The 19194-nt window shown below is 35.3% G+C and overlaps 1 protein-coding gene across 1 annotated transcript in view; it reads left to right on the top strand.

Moving 5' to 3' along the window:
- Positions 1-19194, top strand: part of LOC106884049 (dual 3',5'-cyclic-AMP and -GMP phosphodiesterase 11A) — a 389181-nt gene that overhangs the window by 252599 nt on the left and 117388 nt on the right. The window contains exons 10-12 of the mRNA XM_052973868.2: positions 10459-10551; positions 12230-12280; positions 16479-16625. Of these exons, the coding sequence (XP_052829828.1) occupies positions 10459-10551; positions 12230-12280; positions 16479-16625 (291 nt within the window). The remainder of the gene's footprint in view (positions 1-10458; positions 10552-12229; positions 12281-16478; positions 16626-19194) is intronic.

The raw sequence follows: 19194 nt of genomic DNA, 5'->3' as shown, positions 1-19194 counted from the left end.
ATATATATCTATGTATGTATGTATGTATGTATGTATGTGTGTGTGTGTATATATATATATAATATGTGACAATTATTCGGTAGCCATGAGTTTCGGATGTCGGGGCGGAAACCCACGCCGGCATCTCTTCAGTTATCGGGCCATCAAGAAAAATGTCATGAAAATGACCGTTAAACAAAGGGAAATTACTGTGTGCTTGACCGTTATTAAGACAAAAGAACTATTAGAATGACCACTAAGTAAGGGGAGGGAGTAAAGGTAAGGGAGTAAAAATGTTCATAGTAATCGCGTAAGCACGCATGTCCATACATACACCCACGTACATGCGCCTATATGTATATACTCATCCACCCTCACTTGAAACACACACACATGCTCATTCGCCCCAAAATATAAACCTACCCGCATACACGTTCGCACACACACACGCGAGCACAAAAAGAGATTTGCGAAAATTGAAGTAGCATGGAACTCGAACCAAACTGTTTTGAATAATATATATATATATATATAATCATAAATATATAGGGATTGGCAGTAACCTGCTTCTCCAACATACTGAGAATTCAGAAATAGCAGCCAAAGAAATGTTCATACTGAGCTACCCGGCAAAATTGTTAATTATAAATGTTATTACTAATTGACGATTCTCTGCCCTGTATATCTATCTCTCTCTCTATATATATATGTAGGACCGGCTCTGTGGTAAGTAGCTTGCGTACCAACCACATGGTTCCGGGTTCAGTCCCATTGCGTGGCACCTTGGGCAAGTGTCTTCTACTATAGCCTCGGGCCGAATAAAACCTTGTGGGTGGATTTGGTAGACGGAAACTGAAAGAAGCCTGTCGTATATATTTATATATATATATATGTGTGTGTGTTTGTGTGTCTGTGTTTGTCCCCCCCAACATCGCTTGACAACCGATGCTGGTGTGTTTACGTCCCCGTAACTTAGCGGTTCGGCAAAACACACCGATAGAATAAGTACTAGGCTTACAAAGAATAAGTCCTGGGGTCGATTTGCTTGACTAAAGGCGGTGCTCCAGTATGACCGCAGTCAACTGACTGAAACAAGTACAAGAGTACAAGAGTATATATATATATATATATCTGTGTGGCTCGTGTGTTCTCGTCTGCGTTTGTTTGCGGTGTCCTGTGCCCAGATGTGCACCTATGCGTGCGGGTGGATGTCGGTGTGCACATGCCTGTGCGTATGTGTGCATGTGCTCATTTGCTGTTTGTTTTTACATGATTGAACGCAGCGTCTCACAAAAATTGTAAGTAGTTTTCGTAAACTTATCCTCCGACGCTACTCTATCTCTTTCTCTTTCCTTTCTTCCCCCCCCCCCCTCGTTCTTCCTCTGTACTACTACGTATCTCGCCTTACCCCTCTTGTTCTTCCTCTGTTACTACTACGTATCTCCTTTTCCCCCTCGTATTTCCTCTCTTTCTCTTTTCCTCTCGTTGCTCACCTATTCTTCTACTTCCTCCCTCTCTTTCTCCCTCTACCACTCTCCCTCTTCCCTTTACACCGGCATGGTCACATGCTTCCGGTCAATAATCCTTTCCTTCCTTGGCTTTCGCCAAGCAACGCACGCCACCACTTTGTCTCTCTCGGTTCCGTGCCTCATCGCGTTCATACACACATAATTTTTCTCGTCTGGCCGTAAAGCCTTTTCTGTTTGTTTTCCTGTCTTGTTTTTTGTCCGCCACTACATTCCTCCATGGCTAGATTTAATTTGCGTATACAAATTTAATCTGCGATCCATGGGACGAGCCGTTTTAACGATGCGTCCTGCCCGAAGCTCGTCGAAACGCCGGTGTTAAAACGTAGGTGGCTGATGAGGTGGGGTGTTCTCTGTGTGGCTCGTGTGTTCTCGTCTGCGTTTGTTTGCGGTGTCCTGTGCCCAGATGTGCACCTATGCGTGCGGGTGGATGTCGGTGTGCACATGCCTGTGCGTATGTGTGCATGTGCTCATTTGCTGTTTGTTTATATATATATATATATATATATATATATATATATATATATATATATATATATTATTCAAAACAGTTTGTTTCGAATTCCATGCTACTTCAATGTTCGCCAATCCCTAATCCTTTAGGCTGGTGGGATATCCGAAACCCACCAGCCTGAGGAGACAGACTCTGTTAGAGACTTGCGAAACTTGAAATAGCAAGAAATTCTAATCAAACTGTTTGGAATAATACATGTGACTCCTAGTAACTGTGTCGAGTGCCCTTTGTTTCGTTGGTCCACTCGCTCATACACACACACGCGCACGCACACACACACACACACGCACATTCGTACACACAAACATACATATGCTAACATATATACACATACATATGATTATACATCCATTCACATATTCACATATACACATATGTATGTTTACGACTTCTTTTTCTGTAATAACTACGCCCTCCAAACCATCAGTATCTCTCTCCATAGGTGAAGTCACCTAAACTGTGCTTGTTTTATTTATTGACGAGGTTTATAACTAGACGATCATGGCTTTTTCATTATATAATCAATATCATCTAACTGATCTTATATAATCATTATTCTCTTCCACATTCAGCAACTTGTTAAATTATTTGTTGTTATCCACACGAATGAAGTGCCCCCAGACCCGCTTTAAATAAAATATTTAATAGGTGAATTTAGTTCATTGTTTTTCGGTGAAAATATCATACTGACCAGGCCATGACGGTATTCATCTTAAGTATAGCCTTTTGATCTGAGTTTAATCAGCATACCTTATCATATTAATATATTTTTAACGAATTTTACATCTAATTTTAATACGGTGTCTTTATATTCTCTTTTATCTTATAAATCAACTTTTTATTTTTATTTTAAATTTATAAATTTTAAAATACGTGTATATATTTATGTGTGTAGACGTATATGTCTATATAGATTCTTTCTATTCGTGTTTGTGTAATATAGTTGTCTGCATTTATATAGTTATTTTTAAGCATATGCTTACATTTTTATATTTTTCCACTTCATTTTGCATGTCAAAATTTGGTTACGTAATTTTACCATATATTACCATATTTTTGTTGTAGTTTACGACCTCTTAATTTTATTCTTTTTATTCTTTAACTTCAATTTGTAGATTTTAATGTGTATGAACGTGTATTTGTATCTGCTTACATAAATTTCTTCCTCTTTTCGCGCGTGCTCGCGCATATCTATATGTGTAATCATATGCATATCATATATATACACACATTTATAAGAATCTTGTGTGTGTATACACGTTACGAAGTGGTGACATTATGCTGGCTGGTTGTCCAAACTTGCTAGTAAGATTTATTGTGTTGACAGTAATAATTTATTACAGTTTATGTCACTGATAAACTCTTGACTGGTAAATATATATAATTGTCTAAGCGATAGAATTGTCATGTGTCTACCAACAAAATCTAACATTATTACTATTGCTACTGCCCTCAGCAAATAAACTGATTGATTGGTTGCAATTCAAATCACCTCCTCTCTCAACTAAAACGATTGTATTATATTCTTTTCTCTCAAACACCTGAATTTAATATATATATTTTCCGCAAACATAGTTTTGCACAGATTGAATTTACCAGTAAAACATTGCCTGATGAAATGGTTCAGTTACTTGATAAGGATAATGTAATTTTAAGTAATATCATGCATTATTGAATACATCGTCATGCTACGAAAACGTGCATAGAGCTGTCCATTCATATTCCTTTATGATATATATATATTTATATATATACACACACACATTTGTAAAAATTGTATATAGTGACAAACGCACCCGTCTTTTGGACAGTTTAAGTTCCTTTGGTGGGTTTTTTTCACCAAGTAATTGAACTGCCGAAGTTTATGAGTTGCACGGCAATCTATGTTTCCGATTAACCTAGGAACAGAAAACCAAATTGAAAGCTGGTTAATGTGCAGGTTGTTGTAGTTTAATGATCATAGAACATATAACATTGTAAGTGATGCAAAGTAGAGCGATTGAAGTGTTTTGGGAGTAGATTATGGAAATGACTACAAAAATATAGCTGTTTTATATGAAAGCGAAATTTCTTGTTAGAAACAGTCACATAAATGGTGTAAGGAAATTGAAAGAAGACGTTGAAACTAACCCTTTGCGAGTTTATTTTATTAAACAGCAAAGAGAGTTATTTTTTTCGGAGAGAAGTATGATTGGTGCAATCAAAAATGGCAATATAATACGTACTTGAAAAAGTAGAGTTAAAGGAATGTATTTGCTACGTGCTTAGAGTGTACGACCATTCTGAAACTGACTTCAGGTAATGAAAAATGAAGACATGAAGAGTTTGACTTTAATTCACGAATGCTGCTTTGAATCTTTAGCAGTTCACCGTAAAAAGATGGCGCGTTCGAAATATCATAATGGATGGGTCCTTAAAGTAAAACAAAGCATTGGTAGGTAAACAAATGTATCAACAAATAGAAGAGAAGGAAGGGAACATCAGCTTTCAAGTAACTCAGAATAGGTAATGGTAAGCTTGCCAAAGTTCAATGCAGTTTAAATATGGAGATTAAGATTGTTTGGTATTGGATATTCATCGCGTACAGTCACTTTAATCACCATCGCAGGTGGACAGTCGAAATAAATAAATTGACAAAACCCTTTCACTTTATATATAGATCATGGTTGACCGGACAGCGGCCACGTGGAAGGAGGAGAGATGGGTAGGGGCAGCGGGATTGAAGGATTATAAAAAAAAAATCAGAGACAAAGAGGAAGGTACAGGAGAGATAAACGAGTGGAAAATAGTGGGAGTTAAAGAAAGAGAAGACCAAGAAATGTGAGAGAGAGGAGAAGCGAGAAAGAGAAAAAGGAAGAAAGTGAATCTCTACTAACCTGGTGACTCACATTCTTTTTATTTTCCTTTCCTAGATAGCAACCAATGAACGCTCTTCTATGAATTGTGTATCGGCATCAGTCTATCTTTATACTTAGACGTCCGATATGTGTCAAAGATTTATTCTAAAACCCAATCTAAATCCAATTTCTGTGTCTTGTCTCTGATTATTCCTTCATAGCTTACGTCCTACTCACTCTTGCGTACCACCTCTCTTTTGGACCTGCTTGCTTTTCTGTTTTTTTTTCTTTGTCTCTCCATCTCTGTCTCTACTTCACTCTAGCTATCTCTACTTGTTGGTGTAGTAACTTGTGCTCCTGATGTAGCACTTGTGCTTGTGATGGTGAGATACTAATGTCAGCAACTCATCAACAATGACAAAATCGTTGTGTTTATCATCGAACATGAAAAGATAAATCAGTAATAGAAATTGCTTCTGACTTTCTCAGTTGCATGAGTTACATAATTGATATTCAAGGGAAGGCTGTGCATTACAAGAAGCTGTTTAGCATAAGCTAGTGATATACGAGTACTTTTTTAAATTTCAATTTTAGAATTATATATTCACGTGTGTGACTGCATATATGCATACATGTGTAGGTTTGTGTTTGTATGCGCGCGCATTTTTGAGCACGTCTCTGTAAAAAAGTATTCATAGCTATGTCTTGAGTCCAATCTTGTGTTGGAGGGACGAGGAAGCCCTGCAGTAAACCAAAGATGAGTTGTTTTAGCGTTTACTCTTGTCAACGATGACATCAGTAATGCAAAGGAGAGTGTATACTGCATGGGAAACGGTCCAGTGTTTAACTAAAACAAAAAAATTATTTGGTTTTCTATATGCGTGTGAACTCATGCAATTTAGCCTATAAGAGGATGATTAAAACAAAGCAGGGGTAAGCTTCTGGTGAACCAAGTCCGTGATTTATTTTGGATGATTGTTTCCTGTCTCACACACTATTAATATCGTTGGGAGAAACGAATCTGAAGATTTCTTGTGTTTCTTTCTCTGTTGTTGTTTAATTACACTGGTCAACAACACCAACACATTTGAAATGGTGTCGAGACACCAAACATATTTTTTTAGCCAATTTGAGGGCTCTGAATCTGAAAATGATCTTACTTTTCCTTGGCTAGCTACCGTTTTTGCTGTACCTAAATGCTTAATTTATAAAAAAAAAAGCAGTTTTTCATTCGTTTTCTGTATATTTGGTATTGATCGATTGCAATATTTCTCAAAGTAAAATCCTAGAAACTCTCGATTCATATTTAAACCAACAAATATTGGTCTGCTTATTGAGAAATACTATTTTGCAATAACAATCAGACCCTAAGTCTTTAAAAGTAACACGATTGAATATACCAAAACCAACAAGTATTTTCATCAAATCATTAAATAAACTGACAGCAGAAATAAAACCTTCTTGAACAGAAGAACTATGGTAAAAATTTTCTCTTTCTTGCTTGTCTGTCATGTTCAATGTTATTTAAGTCCCTTTTGATACTCCAGCAGGAGTCAACCATCATTCGTTTGTCCCACCGTCCCTGGTAGCGCTCTTCCATTGTTTTGATATCTTGATGGAATCGTTCTCCTTGCTCATCATTCGCATCGATGCAATTATCCGGAAATTTATTTAGATGGCTATGTAAAAAATGAACCTTAATACTCATATTAGTGCCTATAACCTGTAGACTTTTCAACACCTTTTCCACTAACTCCTTGTAGTTTTCGGCCCGGCGATTGCCTAAGAAGTTTTTCACCATGTCAACAAACGATGTCCAAGTGCGTAATTCCAAGTCATTCATTGGATTAACAAATTTATCATCCTTAATGAGTTTCCAGATATCAGGACCATCAAACATTCCTTCTTTGAGTTTTTCGGTGCTAAGTCCTGGAAACGATTTACATATAAACTCAAAACATTGACTTTCTTTGTCGAGTGATTTTACACACTGTTTCATTAATCCCAATTTGATATGCAAGTGAAGGAAGATGATTTTTCTTTCGGAATTATCGCTGCACTAATAACGTTCTTTTCACCACTCTCGGGGTGGCCAATCTTTCCTTTTCTAGTGCTCCTCGTTTGCTCTACTGTCCCATATACACAAAAAACATGGAAATTTCGTGTAGCCACTTTGTTGACCAAGCAGGAAATTTACCATTTTCAAATCAACACATAACACCCATTTATGTTTGGTGTAGTCAATCTGTTCTATAACCTGTTTAATGGCATCATGTATTCTCTTTCAGTGTTATTGAATGGCCTATAGGTATTGGCGCATACATGTTGATATTATGGAGCAAAGCACATTTGAAACTACGTTTTGAGCTATCAATGATCAATCTCCATTCATCAAGATCGTATTTGTGGACGCCTAGTCGAAGGAGAACGCTCTCGACGTCATTGCAATGAGCAAGATCTGTGTTCTAATTAAAGAATGGTACAAATTCAGTATCCCTATTTCGATCGAATGTTACCTTTGTGCCTTTTGCTAACAAGTGTTTTTCGTAGAGCATTGAGGCCAAAAGTTCTGCTGATTCTTTGCATAGATTTAAGTCTCGAAGCAAATCATCCATCTCATTTTGGTTAAACAGCCCTGGCACAGCTGCGGGAACGTAGTCAGGATCGTTTTCGCTGTGTCTCTCACCTACATCAGCATCAGACTCGTCATTTTCAACAAGTTTCAACATATTTTCGTGAAAAACTGGGATTGGCAAATCATCTGAATGCGACACTGGTAGAATAGCGGAATGAAGACTGGGATAGTCGATAGATCTGCGTTTCTTTTGGTTCAGTCCCGCAACACTGACTGAGCAGAAGTAACATTAATCAGAGTGGTTCTTTGGCTCACGCCAGATCATAGGAATGGCGAATCTCAGTGATTTTCGGGTACCTGAAGTCCACTGTCTCATGTATTCCAAACACGTCTTGCAAGCAATATGAGGGGCCCATGATTTGTCCTGATCACCAAGCTCGACGTGAAAGCACGATAGGCTTTCTTGTAAAAGTCAGATATTGGCTTTTGGTGTGAACTCGCCGCATGTATAGCAAAATAAGTTGGGATCATTTTTGCATCCTCTCGTTGAAACCATGTCATTTGATATCTATCTCTATGATTAAAAAAGACATTGAATTGGTTGAGCATTTACATTACACTTTGCGTATTCACATTTAGGTAATTTGATCTTTCCTAATGTCCTACGAAAGACTCGTAAAACTGTCAATAACAAAAGACAGAAAGAATCGTTATGATGATTCTACTTCGTATCTTTGTAATCCCGCGTGGTGGGCAGATGTTATGGTGAAACCATTTTCATGATGTTCATCATGTACAATGGAATAGGTGCATTCAATTGGGATGTCTTTAGTTGGAGTTTTTTTTTCCAACTGTGCTCTTAATGTGCTTGATTTCTTCTGTATTGAAGGGATAAAAGTGATGGGATAAATTTATGAATATTAAACAAAAGATTTTAGGGTTTCATTTTTTTTTATGTCACCTTAATTATCAGGTTTACTAAAGTGTATTACTGATAAAGTTTATCAGTTAATTTGAATTTTGGCAATAACTTGGAAAACTTCGGTACTTATATTTTAAAAATTTTGACTCAAAAACACTTTTTTTCTTATAAAGATAGTTTATTTCAGGTGGCTAACATAAATTGCTCGGCCTACCTGACAATTCATGGGTTTCTATTACCTTTTTTAACTAATTTTGCGATCAGCCAAGATCGTAAGTTGATCTTTTTTCCAAAAATGAGCATTTTCAGTACAGCGAAAACGGTATCTAACCATGAAAAACTAAGGTCATTTTCGGAATCAACACCATCAAATTAGCTAAAAAAACTTTTGTTTCTTGGCACCAGAAATCGTGTTGACCAGTGTTATCAAACTACGACTATCTTAATATTGGGTGTTTTATCCTAATACGTTACCTATTAGTTAAAGTATGAATTTTAATTATTTTTAGAAATTTTCAGGTGAAGTTGATGGATATGGAAATAATATATTGAATATTAATCAAGTTCATTCAATAAATCTACGACTCTGTGTTCACTCTATATCTATTTATAGTTTTTTATTGTTGCTGTTATATGTCCCTGTACAAGCTTTGATTCAGACCTATACTCAAAGACATTCAAGCTATAGCTATCATGTATTTTTTATTTAGGAATAGTGTATCCCCAACTACAATGTTAGATACGCGCTTTTTAAAGATAGCTAAGTGTGGCGAGGGGGAAATTTAGTGAATATATTTCTTGCTGATCACTCAAGAAAGCATAAACTCCAATATTGTCTAAAAATTGACTTTTGTGTTACGGGATGGGAGCACTAAGCAGTGATGTGTCTAAATACAATGTTATTACCAGTTCGAATATGCTAGTGGCACGTTCGAACTTATAAACAAGCCATTCACCGTGTTTTGTCGTGGAGAAAATTTCTCGTTGTAGACAAATGGTGTAAATACACTTAAATCAGATCGCAGCGTCACCTATCCATACTGTAAGATGCAACCATTTTGCAGTGGTTATCTTCTCTTCAGTCACCGAAACCGAATGGTAGCACTACGAGTTGATAAGAGAGATAATCTCTCTTATTTATTCCAGTCGACTTACGAAATACTTGCATTTCACAGTCTGACCAGGTGGCGCTGTGAGCTGATTTAGGTGTATTTACATCGTCTGTCTGCAGCAAGAGATTTTCTCCATAACAGTGAATGTTTTGTTTACAACTCCGGAACTTGCCACTGGCATTTTCGAACTGGTAATAACAATGCTAGCTTTTGCGTGACCCCCCATCTACTCCAATCAAGTACTCCGATTGCTGAGTAATTTGAGACTAACAGAAATTACTCAGCAACATCTTTACATGGCAAAAGTATTGTCAAGTTGTTGGCCATATTTAATATAGCAAACATTAGAATCAATATAAATCAACAAAAAATCACTTCTATTTAGGTTTTAATACTCATTACATTAACTATATCAGGTTAAACTATATTTCAGCTAAAGCAATGATTAAGATGTTTGCTTCCCAATCACGAGATACCGGCTTTGAGCTTTCTGCGTGACTCTTTGAACGAATATCTTCTATTGTCTCCTGGTATCTCTATGCTCTTTGCATAAACTTGTATGCAAGTCCCTCAAATGGACTATACTTGTTTTTCAAATACCAGCTTTGTCAAATGGTGTTACAGCAATTGTACCTGAAGATTACATTTGAAGAACAAATGTTTGTCAAATATTGTACCACTTACACTATACCATTGATACCATTGACCAAACAACTATAACACACATGGTGGTCAAAACCAGCCTGAGATATACCATTTCAGCTTGAAAATATTTCAACCGCAAAAAATAGCTTTCTTCTTTAATAACACTCTTCAATAACTGACTTTAGGAAATACAAAATATTTGTATTTTTAATAATTTCAGTAATGAAAATAACATTTGATCCATAACTTAAAAAAAAAAAAAAATCATGAAAACTAAATTTGTTTGCAATTTTTAAGCGTTGTACCGGAGGAATATTTTCATTTTATACATTACATTTTCTTTCACAGGCATTCGCTATATTTTGTGGTCTTGGTATTAACAATGCCATACTCTATGCGGAAGTATCACTGGCTGCTGCCAAGCAGCAAGTTGCACTTGAGGTAAATTAAAATCTGCTTACATTATTTATATTTGGAAAGTTTACTTTCTATAACGGTTTTGTGTTTACTGTAATTCTCATCTTCTATACATCAAAGTCCGGATGGAAACCGAAAATGAATGAATTAACTAATCAAATGCTAACTATGGATTCTGTACACGCACCCTAATTACATGAATTTGACAAGGTAGACGGACGATTATGGAACGAGATATATGAAGCAGTATTTCTACAAGAAGATGCAAATTAATTAAAATAAATTACATGAAATTAGACATAGACACTAAAATCAGAGAATTAGTCCCAAATCATCCAGAAAAATACTTAGCAATACTTAAAAGAAAAATGAAGAGAAAATTAGAAAATGCTTAAAATAAGTTAATGTTTTAATGCATCACCCATCCTAGTTATGAAATCTAGATTAAATATAATAAATTTTCAGGGGAGACTATTAACAGTATTCTTAAGCGGCTGCCCTAAAGCTGATGTATATAAATATAGCAATGCAGCACATAAGGGCTTCAGATATAATACAAATTGTGAATTGCTCCAAAGTAACAGCAGTGGACCGAGAAAAATATTTAGAAGCAAACAAATACAAGCAGATTACTGTGATGGTGGATATAATACAAATGAGGTGCAAACTGGAAGCCAACCACAGCAAAGAAAAAATTATATAAAAGCAATGATAACAAAAAAGGTTTCAGAAAGAAGAAACTGTGAAATGAAAATTTCTAGAATCTGCTAAAGTAAAATGAAGAAGGCATTTCATAGTAAATTTTCTACAAGACTCGAAGACTGGAAGTAAATAAGAGTCACACGCTAAGTTGTTTTTAGAATTAATGGGTTAACAGAAGGATAAAAGATTTTAAGTACACAGGGTTGACGCCTATTCACAAATAATAACAAGAACACTATAATATAAGAAAACAGACTAACAAGGGCAGATTATGCAACCATGGCAGATTAGACCTGGCTTTTGCCAAGTCAGTGATTATACACAGACAATTGAATCTGTTCAATAGGCGGTGAACCTGACACATCGACGTGAGAATGGATAGAATTTAATATTAATATGTATCAAGAGTGTATACGACAACGACTATCAATCTGGATTATCCTTGTTCCGACCACAAAGAGATCAAGGTAAACCATTCAAATAAGATTATTAGTGACTGGAATATGTTTTTTGATTTGATTGACATTTCGATCTACTCTGTCAAAAACTGCCAAATCCGATACCACTTTTCAATAAATAGATATGGGCTTACTCAGTTTTAAAAAAAATGGCCCTGCTAAAGCAGTCTGCGCTCTACACAAGATAATTTTAATTCGATAGGACAATCCAGAGTACTATCAGAAAATATATAAAACCACCACCCAATGCAGAATCGACTCCTGATGCTAGAACACCAACGATTCAACATTCAGTACATCTGCCACTTAATAATATGCACAACCCACATAAACCAAGCGACACATACCTTATACGATCATCACCTGAAACTGAAAGTCATCAGACAATTCATGAAACAAATCGGCATCCAATTATTTGGAACCAGGGATCGTAGGTGGTCGTAGGTGTTGCTAGAAATATCAATCAAAACTTCTTTTAATTGCAGCCTACATCTTTTGTTCAAAAAGGTCACATTGGATAATCTTTGTTTGTAATATTGCAGATGCTGTCTTATCATGCTTCAATAACACCAGAGGAACTAATGAAATTGAAGGTGAGTAGTATAAATGAATGTGAAATTTTTCACTTTTGAAAAAGCACGAGAAACTACTATCGTCCCAATCTTTCCTTAAATGAGCAAATTCACAGAATTTGGGCAATCGATTCAGATGACCTTCAGCCAAAATTAATTATATATTTTGTATCTGAGACATATTTGATGTTCATAATTAAAAGAAAAAAATTATATATATGAATGTATGCATGTCTTTTAAGATTACAAATCAGTTTTAGGTTGAACAATAAGTTTATTTAATTTTAGCTAGGTTCTATTGAAAGTTTGTATTCGAACAATATTGTTGGAAAAGAACATTTGTAGGAAAAGAACAATACAAATAAGATCCTCCAAGCAATAAAAACTACATTAGGAACTAAAACAATGATATTAGATTTTGGTATTAGACTGTGAATAAAACTGGAAACAAATTTTAAAGAAACATAATTTGCTTCAATCCTAAAACTCTTATTCGATAATTTAAAACTTTCTTTTTTATGTTTGTAATATCGACCCAATATTGGTTTCAAATTGTGGCATAAAGGCCAGTAATTTTGTGAAAGTGAGTAAGTCGATTACATTAACTCCAGTATTCCACTGCTGTTTATTTTATCAACCTCGAAAGGATGGAAGACAAAGTCGACCTCGGCGGAATTTGATATAGAGTCAATATTGACTGGAAAAATATGTGGGACATTATGCAAGTGCTACAATTGATTTCCTAATCTGAAATCTTCCTAATGTTCTTTAGTACATCATCTGCTGCTTTTTTTTCAACAGATCCTCCTCCTCCTCCTCCTCCTCCTCCTCCTCCTCCTCCTCCTCCACCTCACCCCCCCCCATAGTATTCGCCAAGCTGAAATTATGTTGAATGCCACCTTTTGCCATTTCAGTCTTTCTCGTGCTGCCCTTGAACATTCACTAGATTTCAAGCGTGTAAATTCTTGATTTTATCCATCCACGTAATTACTAATTTTATTCTCCTTCCATTCATTTTCCCTTATATTAGAAGTCATTGTAACTTTTTTTTTTATCTCCAACTGAGTGTTCAAAGTAGTGTAACAGTATCTTATATAATTTTCATAGCTTTTCTCATTTTTTGTATCTAATAACTAATTTGCATTCTATCTCTGACATTCGCAATAATCATCTATAAGTCCACTATTCAATGGCTTGTAACCTATTTTTATGTCCTTGCTTTTGCTCCGTATAGTGGAGTGGACTATACATAAACATTCTCGCAATATTTTTTTTTTGTTTCATTATCAGTGTTTCTTGATGTTAAGATGTTTGACATTTTCAAATAGCTTTCTGACTACCTCAAACCTTTCTTTAGATTGCTACCGTGCATTTTCCGGTTTGGGATCGCAGGTATCCCACATATATTATACTTGGTATTTGCTCCATTCACTTTCCTTCAGTTGTAATATTTATTTCCTTATGAACGTTTCTACGCTGAAAGATTCCATATGCATATGTAAGGTTGATGACGTCCAGAACCTCTATAGACAATCCTGACATGTTTACTATTCCTTCGAACGTTTCAGTGTATAGGTTAAGTTGGCTAGAGATAGCACAAAGCTTTGCCTATTTTCATTTCTTAATTTCAAATTCTGGAGATCTTTATCACATATTCCGAGTTCTTTGCTTGTATCACCCACCCAAATGCCTCGTAAACTTCTTGATTTATGTTGAGAGAGACTTTTTAAATGGTTCTTTGGTTAAATACGCCATCACTTATAATCATTGTTAGTCTAAAAGCACTTTACACGATGAAGTACAAGAACTATATTATAAAGAACGGTTAATAGAAAACCGGAACGCAATTAAATGCGTGTACAAACATCAATAAAGAAAATATTGTTTGAAAGTGAAAATGAAAAGTGAAAATGAAAATGGGTGACTTATGGAATAATATCAAAAGTGGAAGAAAGTTAGAAATACGAAAATAAAGGTGAAGATAGTTACAGTATGAATGTTCTGAATCCAGAAAAAAAAAATGGTCGGATAATTAATGCTAATTAGGTGAAAACCTTTATAAGCTGCATAAATCCAAAGGAATGTATGGTAAAACAAATGAGGTCTAAATACTATATGGTATTTATAAAGAAAATTCCTCATGAAATTCAAATTTCTTTCAGTCTAAAATATTGAGTTATCCATGAAATTACCATACCATCTTTTATTTGCAAAAATTACACCTTTCTAGAGTAAATTCTCTTAAATACTTATATGTCCATGTCTTCTTGTGAAAGAAAAGCTTATTGACGTTTATGATATACACGCATGTATAAAAGAAATGGAACTAAACATAAAGATATAAACATATGCAGCTACAACCTACTAAACATCACTCTTCTCAAAATAAGTTTCTGTACTAAATATAGGCATCTCTATCATTCGTCTGTCCCTCCTAATTATTTTCACCTTTCAACTTGTATACTAAGTATATCCACATGAGAGGATAATTTTGCTTCCAAACTTCTCCACTGCAATTACTTTTCTAAATTATTACATCCTTAATTGCTTGCATCGGATTATCTTTTCTCATGTACCTGAATAACGTATCGTAAATTTGATATATATTTTTCATGTAAGAACCTTTCTTTCGATAATGTCAGTGTGATCGTTCAACTTGAGGGAAATAACAGCCAAATTTACCTCAATCAACACCATATCGTCACAAAACGAGACATTGAATAATTCAGTCATAGATAAACAAAGAGACAAAATCTATCTGCACTTTACCCAGACAACAACAACAACAACTTTTCTCATACCAATAACAAGAAGCGTTTGTAGCATTAGTTACATGGGTTTCGATATGTTGGTATGATGGCAGATTGCGAGCTGTTCCATAAATAAACCAAATCCAACGTTGTTTAAATAACACTTATTTTTCCAGAAGTATATTACAATGTTAGTATTTTTACATAATTGCTTGCCAGTAATGTATAGTGTTGTGCTACAAGAGAATGTAGTTCATTAAGGTTACGCATTAATAACAGAAAATATCAGCTTTACGTGAGCGGTAGGAATAAGGCTATGTTTACTCTAGTCGAAGATTATTTTATCAAGGGCTGAGCAGCAAACAAGGAAACTTATCTATTTAAAGGGCTTATTGTCTGTGCATCTGAAATGCGCAAATTATTTGTGCGGCGAGAGGCAAAAATATTCCGTTCATAGCACTTGTGTTGAAAAGTGCATTGAAGACGAAGTAATCCTCTTAAAAACAGGTCTAGCACGGACCAAAAATAAATCATATGCTCGTCTATTTTTTTTTCGGGAACCATCTCAAAGCTCTGCCGCCACTTCTTCACTTATTCTGGCAGGATCTCGCTTTTATAAACCTTTTTCTGGCGAGAACAATTGAAACATGATAGAATATTCTATAATATGGAGTGTCAATCCTGTAAGTTGATTGGTTAGCATTCAGAGCATGTCGACTGATCTAAGAAGTGGTCTGAACTTAGATACTAAAGCTGTAAGATTTCGATTCTAACCTTCGCTACATATTCATATCGTTAAGTTTCAATTTTCATATATATCTAACCTTTATGCCTGGACACAAATTAATAGGTTAATCAATATTCAGTAAAATCATTCTTAGTAACATTTCATTATTTGTACTGAAGGAATAATTTTATCGTCTCCAAGAAGAATTTTAGTCGCTAACAAATCAAACGTGTTTTCATTCAAACGCACCCGTTAATAAAACTGATGTTTTATCACTCTGTCTTTTCTACTGCTATCATAAAGCTACTCTTCTTCACAACTGACTCTTTGTAAAGTGTCGCCAGCTAAATCTACCGGACTCTCTTATTTTTCCTTTCCTTACACATAGTCCCCATTAGTTTTTACATTAACTTCTTCGCCCAATCATTCACCAAAAAATATCATCCCCAAGGAAATCCATATCCACCTACATTTTCCTACAAGACTTCGACAGCTGAAGTTGAACATCAAATGCAAGAAAACCCTTATTTTCTTTCCGAATAAACCATAAATATAGGCGCGATGGAAAGATTATATTAAGTTAGAGGAGAAAATTCTGAAGAACAATGATATTAATGGTATAGGTATATCTCCTGACGCTGATAGGATGTTAACAGGTGTATATGAATATTTGTTTGTTAATAGAATACATACACTCCCTTTAAACACATATTTCATTGTTTATCATCTTTTTCTTTTAAAGGCTAACTCTATACCAGAAACTGAACAACTGAAGCTGACAAATCTCCGATTCGATGACTTTTCATTGCATACAGATGATATGGTCCAAGCTGGTGTACGAATTTTTATGGACCTCGGGCTCCTAAGAATCTTTCGAATTGATTACGAGGTAAGTCAGTAATAACTTCTTTATTTGAGCTAATAATAAAATTTAGCTGACGAATAAACTGAAAATATTTAGATCTGTTCTCCATGGACAATTTATTAATAAACTGATAGCAATCATTAGAAAATAAATAAAAGAAAGAATATCCAATTCAGTATAATATAAAATATAGAAAAGAAATATTTTGAATTTAAAGTAAATTGAATAAATTCCTTTGGCTAGGGGATTTCAGTTGTAAGTTTATTTTGCAGGAAGAAAGTCAATATACAAAGCAACATTCTGGTTTACAGTTTCGCAGATTTTCAATTCTTTAACATGATCCATAAGCCTTACAATAATTACTACATTACATCCTTACTAATTCTGCGAACCAAAGTAATGCAGTTTGAGAGTATAGTCGATTTAATCGACAACAGTTATTGAACTTGAACAGATATAAGGGAGATAAAAAATACTACTCTTGGAATATTGAAACGATATTAATAGCTTCTTCGTCTTGGATTTTGTCCTCAACCCGTTACATAGTAACAGTAAACGTCATTATTTATCACAGGTTTCGCTTTATTCAGTCTAACAAAATATTATTAATTTCTTATCTCGGAACAGGTTCAGAAATTTATGGGAGGACATAATCAATTAAATGAGCCTCAGATACTTAACTGATATATTTTAATTTTACCTGAACGAACAATAGCGGGAGTTTGCAGTGTAATTGTAAAACACAAGCTTATTGATGTGATTTCAGTCTACACTAGAAAGGGACAGTGAATATACACATCAAGGTGCATTACTGATTCTCATATTCACCTCCCTGGATATCGCAGTAGTAAAGATGATAGTAATGCGTTACAAAACTCATATTAAGGTTAATAAGTATAAAATATTTCAGTTCCAAACGAAATCACACACACACACACACACACACACACACACACACACACACACACACACATACACATACACACACACACACACACACCATATGCATGTATACATGTATATAATCTAATATAATAAATGTGAAAACTAATTTCTGTGTTTCAGTGTGTCACACTTTGACCCCACTCTCTCACTATTCAATGGCATTTCTACTATTCCTCGTGCTGGGGTGAGAGTAATAATAAAGACAGTGAGAGTGGTGGAAACGACAAACATAGAGAGAAAGAAACGGAGGGAGAGTGAGAGAGAGAAAGAAAAAGAGAAGGAAAGAAAGAGAGACAAAGAGATTTAGGAAGAGTTGATGTTTTATTAAAAGTGACAGTGTTGATGATGGCAGTGAGAGTAATAATAAGAGAGAGAGAGAGAAAGAGTGGGCATATAAGAGAAAGAGGGAGATAATTTACAACTTTGTTTAACTATGTCCCTTTGACAGAAATTCTTGAATACTGAACCAACATACTGAACTCTATCATTTTTGTTTTATTTTTTGCTTTCTTTAATACATACATATATATCATCCCTTACACCCACTCCCACATACCCCACCTCTAACCCCACCCTCTGCCTAACCACATACCCTACTTCTACCTCACCCTTGCTTTCCCCACTCTCACCTCCCCACCTCCCGACACCATCACACCACACCACACAACACACCACTACACCATACCACGCAGCACATCACATCACAACACACCACCACGCACACACCAGCACTGACCAATTCCCAGCCCCACATTTTCACACCTACACACACACACACACGCACACGTCAAGATCACCAGCCCTCTTTCACACGCACGTATGAACTCTCTTACATACGCACGCGCACCTTCGTTTTGGGATCACTATACTTTATTATCTCCCCTTCTTCCTAGCTCTCCTGTTTGACCCTTTTGTTCGGCATTCACTATGATAGATCGTTAGCCACTACACATTCTTTTATTCTCTCCTTGTTTCTCTCCTTGTTTCTTTTCATGTTCCTTTCTGTGAGCATAGGCTCGAAACGTTAAAGACTTTTTCACTTCCCGAGCGTTATACTAATACAACTGTCTGTTTTCTACACCACCTATCTCCGTCTTTTGTTTTTTTGTGAATTCTCCCTATATATATATATATATATATATACACACACACACACATTCATATATATATATATATATATATATATATATATATATATATATATATATATATATATACATACATACATACATACATATATACATATATATTCTTGAATACTGAACCAACATACTGAACACTATTAGTTAAACATCTATCTAATATAATAAATGCGAAAGCTATTTTGTGTGTGTCAGTTTGTAACACTTTCACCCCCCTGCCACTATTCAATGACACTTCTACTATTCTTTGTGCTGGGGTGATGGCATAGAGACGGTGAGGGGAGTGGCGTAGACAGACAGACAGAGAGAGAGAGAGAGAGAGAGAGAGAGAGAGAGAGAGAGAGAAGGAGAGTGAGAGAAGAGGGAGAGAGAGAGACATGTGAGAGAAAGTGGGAAATGATTTACAACTTTGTTTAACTATGTCTCTTTGAGAGAAATTCCTATGGCCAACATACTGAACCAACATACTGAACTCTATCAATTTTATTTTATTTATTGCTTTCTTG

Source organism: Octopus bimaculoides, chromosome 16 (assembly GCF_046866305.1).
Source record: "Octopus bimaculoides isolate indiv1 chromosome 16, ASM4686630v1, whole genome shotgun sequence".
In the NCBI taxonomy this organism is placed as follows: Eukaryota; Metazoa; Mollusca; class Cephalopoda; order Octopoda; family Octopodidae; genus Octopus; species Octopus bimaculoides.
Note: the sequence above shows the minus strand (reverse complement) of the source record. Positions and strands in the feature narration are given on the sequence as shown.